The 10,178-nt window shown below is 49.2% G+C and overlaps 1 protein-coding gene across 2 annotated transcripts in view; it reads right to left on the minus strand.

Annotated features, from left to right (window-relative positions):
• Positions 1-555: 555 nt before the first annotated feature.
• LOC101864110 overlaps positions 556-10,178 on the minus strand; it is a 13,817-nt gene continuing 4,194 nt past the window's right edge. For both annotated transcript variants that reach the window (XM_005111381.2, XM_013089800.2), the window contains exons 4-6: positions 9,204-9,279; positions 7,644-8,637; positions 556-6,588 (exon numbers count right to left, since the gene is read on the minus strand). In XM_005111381.2, the coding sequence (XP_005111438.1) occupies positions 993-6,588; positions 7,644-8,637; positions 9,204-9,279 (6,666 nt within the window). In that variant the 3' untranslated portion in view covers positions 556-992. The remainder of the gene's footprint in view (positions 6,589-7,643; positions 8,638-9,203; positions 9,280-10,178) is intronic.

Below are 10,178 nucleotides of genomic sequence, written 5' to 3' on the forward strand. Positions count from 1 at the left end.
ATGATGATGATGATGATGATGATGATGATGATGATGATGATGATGATGATGATCTCTTTTTCTTTGGTTTATACTAAGGCTTATGTTTTGCAAACATTACAGCAATATACTCTGCAATTAGCTTTGTAAATTGACGAGGAAAGTCGTAATCTTTTGATTAAAGAAATGTGCCATCGCCAGGCATCCGCCAGGTTTTTCGACCATACAACCGATCAGAACATATTAAGGGGGCTTTCGTGGTCTAGGGGTTGCAGTGCTCGCCTCTCATTCAACAGGTCCCGGGTTCAATTAAGATGGAGAATTTTATTCTCTAAAATTTTCTCCTTTCATCTCCTTTCCTGTTCTCTAACCAGGTTCTGTCGTCTGGTTTCGTCTCCTCTTTCAGCAGCCTTTCTTGCTGATGAACCCTTGTTCAATACCCACAGTTTCTTTTAAACAAGATAGAATATCAAAAGACGAAAGGAACCACAGAAAAAACCCGAATAAATGAAATAAAGAAACGAAAAAAAAGTTAAATAATGAGTAAAAAAAAAATCATCAAGTTGAACTTCAGTGCAGAGGCCAGTAAAAATATAATTTAGATAGAAATGTCGTATACAACATAAGCCGAGTACAAGTCTAGGTAATAATATTGTGGAACAAAGTGATTTCGTTTTAAAAACACAGATGAATATTTTTTCAGACTTTCAGTCCTGTTACCCCGAACAAGGCCAATGCATTTCTTAGGGTGGTGAATAAATGCCAGAAAGCATAGCGCAAGTTCTGATGTATGGGACATCCTCGTCATAACATTTTTCACCAGCACACATCTACTTGCGCTGTATTCTACGAGTGCGTGCACTAGGTGACCCCCAAAAACCTTTACCCTTTTATGTTATAGGCTTTCCCGAGGGTAAAGATTTTGGGGGGATAGTAGGTATAATACGTCCTCACACGCCACAAAAGGGCACCAGCTGCCCACTTCGTATGTCCGCGTGGTACAGGAGAGACTGTCAGAATCGCCTGAGGAGTTCAGCAAACGGCATACTCCTCTGGAAGTGGATGGGTCGTCTGTGCTCAGGTTGACAATCCAAGTCTTCTTCCTCTTGTGTCAGTTGCTGCTCACCCGTCGCTACTTCACAGCTCGCTTTTTCACCCGAGAGTTGGATCTCGGAACTGGCGGGACAGGGGGCGTGTCTGTGTGACTTCTCCGTCAGATCAGTCTTCGGATCTCCTACAGATTTTGGAAAATCAAGGGAAAGAACTGTCCCATACGTGTTCGACTGCTGTCCAGAACCCACACTCAACGAACTGCCTCTGTCGGGTGGTGTTGTCGATTCCATATCCTCTTTAGAAAACGTCCCAGGACTTCTTTTTGACTCACAACTTCCACTGCACGGAGTTTCAAAACCGTGTGATTCTGGAACACCCTCGCTAATTTTCGAGGAGCGGTCGAGGAAATGATGCGTCTTTTTTCTCACGTCACTGACGCCTTCGTCGTAGTTCCTTCTAGGGCGTTCCTCGTCTTCCTCGTCGTCGGAAGATGTCAGGGGTAGGGGGACTGTCCGCGCGATGATGCCACAGACAAAGTCGCCGGGAACATTGTCCGACTCGAGTGGTTTCTGTTTCGCGGACAATACCGGAGGAAAGCGATTGCTGGATTTCAAAAAGTCTGTCAAAGAGGTAGTGTTTTTGTCGTCTTTGTGGATCAGCACTTTTTCTTTGACGATATCTCCACCACACCTTCGGTCTAGATCACCACGTTGATGGATAGCTGGGCTGTCTCTGTTCATCGGCAGCTTGGCGACTGGGCGTGTGGGCGGAACGTGGAAACTTTGTGTGGGCTGTGTGCTGGAGACTTGCGGGCTAAGATACGAAGAACAGCACAGCGACTGCAACGAAATGTCACTGGGGAAATCAGAGACATCTTCCAGAAGATTTGACAACGACGTTGAAGAGAGTCCCGTCAAGTCTGAAAAGGACACCGAGTTTTCTTCCGCTTCGTAATAAATACCCGACCCATCGTGGCTGGTGTGGAGAGTTGTGTTATGTAGGTCAATGTCCGGCTCAGTCGAGAACTGTCCGGGACACGCCGCACTTGTCAAATTACTGGGCCCGGAATCTGTAACCCGGTCCCCGCCAGGTTGCTCATCTGCTGCGTTTTTAGAAACTCCCAAACCGCCACTCTCAACAGAACGAAACATGCCACAAAAACTAAAGCTGCTCGGTCGGTTGGAAGAGAAAGCCTGCCCCTCTGGTATCCTAGAAGCCTGCACATCAGACGGTGTGGAACTTTTCACACCGTAAGAAAACCCGCCCTCTCCCCTTGTGACGACACGCGAGTCCTGGTTCGTGTCTTCTCCTTCCGCACGTGACACACATTGTACCAGGCTACACATCTCTTGTGACCAACAGTTGACCTTGGCCTTACACAGGGACGGGTCGGGACCTGTGTTGCTTATCTCAGGGGGAACACTAGCGCCCTCTGCACAGCCGAGGTGGTCACGTGACGACGACTTGCTGTTACCAGCGGTGGCTGCAGACGAACGTTCTGGTTCCTCCGTCTGCCCTCGCGTGTTGTATTCCACGGAGCTGACTGACTCCCACGACCAGCAGCTGATTTCACTGACGGACGGCAGGGTATCCTGGTCGGTGGGTTTCGTGTCTTCGTCCTCCGCGCTATTCCGTGCGAGACTGTTACAAGAGTCACCGGGGTCACTGCCGTTGTTGAGGTCCATGGGGTCACCGTTGTCACCGAGGTGACCGGGGTCAGTGGGGTCACAGAGGTCAGTGTGGTCACAGAGGTCACATGACCAGGCGGCGGGTTCACTAACAGACGACAGCGTGGTCTGATCCATAGCTCCGTCAGCGCTCCAGGGACTCCGCTGTGCCGCGTCCTCAGACGAGCGAGAGTCACTTCTGCTGCTGGTTGAGGTTCCTGGCGCCGCTTCCCAAACACCGGGCTCGTCTGTGGCGGCATTTTGTGTCTCAGGGAGAGCACTGGTGCTGGGCGGAGGTCTCTTTTCTGTAACCATGACCTCATGCCGAACGCGCGTGGTTTTATCTAACGCGGACTTGGTTCTTCCTAAAACAGGCATGGATTTGTCCGATACGGGAAGGGTTTTAACCGACACCGGCATAGTTTTGCCTAACACATCAGAAGCAGGCATGATTCTGTCGGACACGGGCTTTGTTTTATCGGAAACAGGTATAGTTTTATCTGACAGGTGCATGGTTTTGTCTGAGAGGGGCATAGTTTTATCTGACACACTTTCCTCGTATCCGGAGTCGGGGTTGGAGTTGGGTACGAGAACGTCAGCTTCGAGTTTAATACTTGGCTGAACTAAATCAGTAATCTGACTTCCTTCAGTGGCTGAGAATGAATTCTGCTTTTGGAGAATTTGACAATTTCTGTCGGCTTCTTCACTCTCTTCGTCCGAAGACGTCGGAGGCAACATGACGCGATGAGCCGCCCTGAATTTGCCGACACCAGAAACTCTGTTAAGCAAAAAAGACTCGTCCACTTCACGTGAGTCTGGCCTAACTAGTTCATCTTTCTTTTCCTGGATTTGTAGGCCTCTACGGAACACAGAATACGTCATTTTGTTGGGTTTTGAGACATCGTTACTGAATATTCCGCTCTGGGCTGTGTTCACGCTCAACAGTGATTGATCCTCTGTTTTGTTTCTTGAGACAGCACGCCTTTTACCGTAAAGACAGGCAAACTTTTTCCCGATACCCAAGGATTCGTGTATATTTGAGCGCTGCTCATAGATTCCACATGTCGTGTCTCGGTGTGACGCTCCCAAATTTCTCTTCGTCCAACACAGGTGTCGCTTCTTCATCGCCCTCAGAGGCCCGGGGGTGGCGGCACCGGCCCTGATGTGAGTCAGAGTCCCGGCACATGCCTCAGATCCCCTCGTGTGGACGGGGCGTGGCCACACAGGGAGGGGCGGACAATGTTTGTTCTTGTTGGTGTGAGCAAACGTGTCTACGTGAGACACCTGGACGTTGGTGAGGGCGGCTGTGGAGGTGCACAGGTTGGGCGCTTTGATGTCGTCCATCTGGCACCTGGACTCACCGCGGCTGTGGTATTGGTACTGGGTACTTCTGGCATCACATTTGCCCACGTGCGGCCGTAGAGCCGGGCAACCCTTGTACGGGAGGTAACTGGACGAGTTATTTGTGGAAGCGCCGACAACAGCGGTGGTAGAGCTTTTCCTGTCGGCACTGGGGCCTTCCTCGCGTCTTTTGTTGAATCGTACAGGAGCGGCAGCCCTCTTCTCGTTGTCGCGGACACTCGCGTCGGAATCTTGGCTCCAGCTGCTCAAGGCGGACATCGGATCGACGCCTTCTGAGGTTTCCCTCCACACGTGTTCCCATTTTTGGCATCGCTGACTGTCAGTTTGAACCCCGGTTTTGTTTTCGTTCGAAAATCCCAACGATCCTGATCGTTTATCGCACGACTCTTTCGTTGCTCGGTGCCGTATAGTGTTTTCGCTGTCCCTTCCATTTAGAGTATTCATCAGTAATGTGGACTTGTTTACTGGCATAAACCTCGTCTTTTTCTTTTGCACAACCCCCTTTACCGCCTTAGACCCTGGGGACTGCTGTTGCGTGTAGCGTTTCCCATCACACATAGCCGGTGAATGTACTCTAGATGCTGCAGCTTGAATTGGTTTCTGGTAAGAAACTTTTATCGCAGGCTCTTCTTGATTTTGCATAGTAAGGCACTTCGCTTTATTTTTCACCGGCTCAAAGGGTGACATGTCGTGTTGTGGACTGTCTGGAGTTTTTCTGATCGGCCCCTTTGGGCTCATTCTCCCTAAATAGTACTCGGGAGTGTAGATGTTGATCCTTCTCGCATCTCCTTGGCCACTAACATGATTGGTCACCTGCACAAGGGGGGAATTTTGTCGCTTCCACTCTTGAGGCGATGCACTGTAAGATCGAATAGCGACCGGAATTTTGGAGTTAAACGTTCGAGCTTCGTTTGACATCATGTCTTCATACTGAGAGGTGTTAACGCCTACGTCAGACAAGGGCGACTCGGTACTGTCGGCTGCTCGGCTCGCGGGTTTCCTTGAAGGAGGAGAACATTTGCTGCCGCCGTGGTGTCGTTCAGAACCGAGACTGTTACCATTGTTACCAAACCTGCACGCTGCGTCATTCTGTTGCTTTTTATTTGGCCGACGTTGGGTAGGGGACAACTCCTCCTCGCTGTGCGTGTTCTCACTTCTGGTTGTTGGAGTCGGCTTCTGCTGCTGGTGGTGGTGTTGTTGCTGTTGTTGTTGTTGTTGTTGTTGTTGTTGCTGTTTTTCGTCGTAGTGTCGATTTTTGGAGGTGTGGGAGGATGAACTTTGCTCCGGGTCAGTGAGAAGGCTGCGCACCACGTCCTTGACCTCTCTGTTGATGACCTTCTGCACCACCTGGCAGACGTGACCGGACCTGTTCAGGAAGGCAGACTCAGTCTCCGACTCCCCAGTAGAGAGCACGACAGACGGAGACTTGAGTCTGGACGTCCCCGTGTCCGTGGTCGAGAAGAGGGCGGAGGTCATGTCGCCCTGGGACTGCGCCTCCTTTTCCCCGCCCCTCCTACGACTTGCAGACGGCGACACACTCACCCTGAGCGGAGATTCCAACACACGCACGCTGCCCACACCCGCCCCAGCTCGCTCCTGCCCGGACTTGTCGGGACTACGTGCACGTGGTGAGTACGTGTTCAATCCTTCATCGCCAAAGTCCACGGGCCGCCGCTGAGGGGAACCTGCGTGAGGAGATTTCTCAAAACGAATAGAGCGGGTAATTTGTCGAGAGGAAAAGATAGATGCCTTGCTTATAATCCCTTCGTTTGGCTTGGAGCTGTTTCCACTAAACGTGCCTTGACGGTTGAGAAGATTTCTTTGTCTCGACGGTACTTGTGTTTGGAAGCCCTGGGAGCCTTTCGTCCTCGGTCCCAGCTGAGCTTCTCGCTGTGGTGACAGAGACTCGTTCCTGAGAGGACTCAGCGAGGCGGTCCTCAGCCGGCTCTCCGTCCAGCGGCCGGGCAATTGGAGGATTCCTCTAGAGTTGTTGCTGGCGCTCCTCGGGGCAGGGGTCCGAGCCTCGGTCTCCGGGTGGTGGGCGGACTGCTTTCGCTTGGGGGAACGTCCGTCTTTCCTCGAGGGACTGGCGCTGTTTTCCCGCACTCTCGCTCCCTCGTGAAGCATCTTCGGCGACCTTGCGTTCTTTTCGAATCCTCGAAAGTTCATCTTGGAAGTAATCACACCCTGCTGCTTCTTACAGGCCGCGTTATGTCGCGACACGAGAGCAGAGGGCACGGAGTGTGAGCGGTTTTTCGACCTGTTCACGGTCGGTGAGTGGTCGGAAGAATTTACCGGGGGTAGCGCAGAGCCTCGTGGGAGGTCTGTGCGCTTCTTCCCCTTGGCTGCGTCCGCGCGAAAGACCCGGTCGGACGAGACGGAAGAGCTCTCGATCATAGACTCGGCTTTCCGCTCGATGTCTCGGTTCAGTTTCTCCTGTCTCTTGATCTCAGCCGCCAGTCTAGCCACGCGCGGGTCGGAGCTCTGGAACTTTCTCTGGCGAGTGGCGAAGCTCTCCACGCTGGGCCTATATTTGGACACACACACAAAAAAAAACTAGGTGGATGTTGCAAAGAAAATAAGGAAGCAAGTTTTGTTCTAGTAAGAGTTTTAAGGCACTAGCACCACAACACAATAAGGTCATATAAGTGCCGAAGATTAGAGGTGTTACAAGAGAGTAACAAACACAAAAAAGAAGGAGGAGAGATCAGGACGATATATGTTTGATAGGAAAGAAGGATGAAACCACCCCAGAGCACCCGCCAACCACCCAGAAAGAACCATGTGGTGCTTGACTGTTTCAGCCCACAAATATATAAACCAGGTATATTATATCTCACAAAAGATTTTTAAGAGACCTATTAACATTACAATTTGGCATCGCTGTATTGTGCTAATATAATCATGGAGCTGTCTAATTTGGGAACATGGATCACAATAATTTGAGTGAGAAAACAAGGTCATGTTTTTTGGGGAGGGGAGGGGTTGAGGTGGGAGGCTGAGATGTGTGTGTGTGTGTGTGTGTGTGTGTGTGTGTGTGTGTGTGTGTGTGTGTGTGTGTGTGTGTGTGTGCGTGCGCGTGTTTTAGGGGTGGGTGGTAACTGGCTCAAGAAAGAACAAAAATTGGGACGGTATGGACTTTAAACTAGATCAGAGGAAAACGAAGTAAAGGGCAGACCTGATGATTAACAGTTTCCCTCCGAAAGATTTGGAGGCTTTAGAAGTTTTTCTTTTTTCTACATTGCTTCCAGTCTATTTTAAAACCGTGTTCAACCTTTCCTTTCTGGGTAAAGTTCGCAGATACGCAGAAGACATAAATAAATAAAATGAATCAATTAATTAATTAAATGAATAAATAAATGAATAAATAAACAAAATAAATAAATCAAGTAAATCAAATGAATTTGTAAATAAATAAATAAATAAATAAATAAATAAATAAATAAATAAATGAATAAATAAATAAATAAATAAATAAATAAATAAATAAATAAATAAATAAATAAAATCAATCAATAAAATGAAACAAATAAATAAGATAAAACAAAACAAAAACTGGTAAAGAAGACCGCTGTGACGTACCTGGTCTCGGGAGAGAACCAGATCCAGCTGTCCCTCTTATAGACCAGGTTGGTCTCGCTTCTGTTCCTGCTCGCCTGAGGCTCGGTGGTGTCCGCAGAACGACATGACGGCTCCGGGCAGCACGTTAGATGGACGAACGCCTCCTCCGAGTCCGAGCTGCGGTGACTCATGAGTTGTTGTCCCGAGGCGGTTCCCTGCTTCTGGTTGATGGTGCAGGCAGCCAGCTTCCTAGATCGCCTCCCCCATTTGTTGCTGTTAACGAGGACGCCTCCGCCACCAGGGGATTTCGAGATTTTTCTGATTTTGACAGCAGGAGACGGTGGGGATTGGGCCACCGTTGAGCGCCATCTGTTGTCTTTGCAAGGGGAGGTTTTGCTCGGGCCGAAGTCGTTTCTGCACGCCGCTGTTCTGAGATCCTTGGGCAGTGAAAGACTCCGGTTCGACTCTTTTCTGGGGTTCGTGTTGACGGCTCGCTCCCCGTGCGCGCGATCGACGTGCATCCACCTGGCCTCCTCACTCTCAGACCGCCTGCCTCGCTCACGGACTCGGGTCTGTTGATTGCCGTGACCGCCGATGTTCCCCTTGAGGAACTTGTCCGGATCCACGGCCAGCTTTTTCCGCTTGGAGATCTCGTGGCTCTCCGTGATCACGTTTGTCCGCGAGCGGTACGCCGAAGGGGAGGAGTCAAAAGCCCACGTGATCTCGTTGAGCGTTTCGTCATTGTCCCTCAGCATCGTGGCGCTCCCGGAGAAGTCGGGCGACATGCAGTCACGGTCCTCAGACTCGCACTCGGACTCGTCAGAGGGCAGTAGGTGAGACATGGGGGGCAACTCGACTTGCGGGCTGGGGGACATGGACGGGGAGGGCGACTGCAGCTCGCGGTGGTCGGAGGGGCTGGAGAACGGGGCACGGGAGGTCGGCGGGGTCAACAGAGCTGAGGATTTCTGGGTGGCGGGTCCGTACCCCCTTTTCCGCCGGTGATAGACGAAATAATCTGTGCAAGGACATCGCGAGATGTGATAAACGTTTGGACAGAATTGATTGATAAACTCAGTATTCAAATACCACACATTTAAATACGATTCCAGCCAAACTCTGCATTCAAATACCTATTTACTATCAATACCACACATTTAAATACGATTCCAGCCAAACTCTGCATTCAAATAGCTATTTACTATCAATACCACACATTGTGCAGATGTTGGCAACGTTGTACTCACGGTTTGGTTTACTTTTTACTTTCTATGGGACAATTCTAACGACCGTTACATTGTGACAATGACACTGCGTAGTTATAATCTCAAAGCCACACATTGAAACACGCCACTTGCCAAGCACAGTGTACAAAGCGCTACTCTGTGCTACTCTCCTTTCAGAGCAAACCGTACATATTTTGCATCGTTGAAATAATGATTAAAAAGATCACAAACAAACTCATATCATCATCATTATATCAAACCAGCATTACCCCAGAGTCAAAACAAGGTTCACTAGCACATGATTTTTTTTTTTTTTTTTTAATCAACCCTGGCCTTTTTGGGGGATTATTTTTTTTACCTTTATGGGCTGGCAGATGATCTGGGAACACGACGTGGGGAGCAAAACCTGCCGTGTTGTCGAGCCCAACGTTTGACTGAAACAGGAAAACATGTGTTGTAGGACACAGCATGTCTGTGCCACACTGATACATCACTCTCTCCTCGTCTTCATTCTGTCCTCCTCTTTCTCGTTCTCCTCTTTATCATCATCATCATCATCATCATCATCATCATCATCATCATCATCATCATCATCATCATCAATGAAGAGCTCAACCCACGTAGCCGAAGCGAAGATATAACCATAAAAGGGGGGGGGATGTCACAATGGCAATTTGAATGGAGTTATTTGGACGAGTATAATGACAATGGAGCCGAAAAATAGCCTCGCTCTCGCTAGAAGATTTTTTCGTGGAGGCCACAAGGCCCATTAAAGAAACCCTCCAAAAAAATCATCATCATCCTCATTAATGTAGCAAAATACTAAAATCTTAGGAGACTGACTTCGGTATCGTGTTGTGATAGGTATTTGCAGTATGGTTCCTAGTTTCATTTCTACGACTCCAACGGGAACAACATAAGAAAGTTGTAGCAAAGATGGGGAGGGGGTGGGGGCAGTGCTACACATAGCCAGAGGGCGGCACTGAGAAACAGAGAGAGTGTAAAAACTTGCACCATGAAGGTAACACTGAAGCTTGCTCCCTAAATGGTTTTTAGATTGCTTTTGTTATAGGGTCAGGGTCATTTAATTGTTTGAAAAACGTGAATCTTTGCCGAAAACAACACCAAAAGGGTTGCACTATAATGCTGCGTGCACGATTCTGCAAGCTGCAAAGGAACAGGATGAAGGCAAAGTAATATGTTTTTCATAAATCATCATCATCCGGTGCCTTGCCGACTGGCGTAGGCGATCATGGACCTCCACTTCACTCCATAAATAGAAAAGAAAAATAAAGTGATTGGCTCCCCCCCCTCCCCCCACTCTCTGTCAATC

The sequence above is a fragment of the Aplysia californica genome, unplaced genomic scaffold (genome assembly GCF_000002075.1).
Source record: "Aplysia californica isolate F4 #8 unplaced genomic scaffold, AplCal3.0 scaffold01051, whole genome shotgun sequence".
In the NCBI taxonomy this organism is placed as follows: Eukaryota; Metazoa; Mollusca; class Gastropoda; order Aplysiida; family Aplysiidae; genus Aplysia; species Aplysia californica.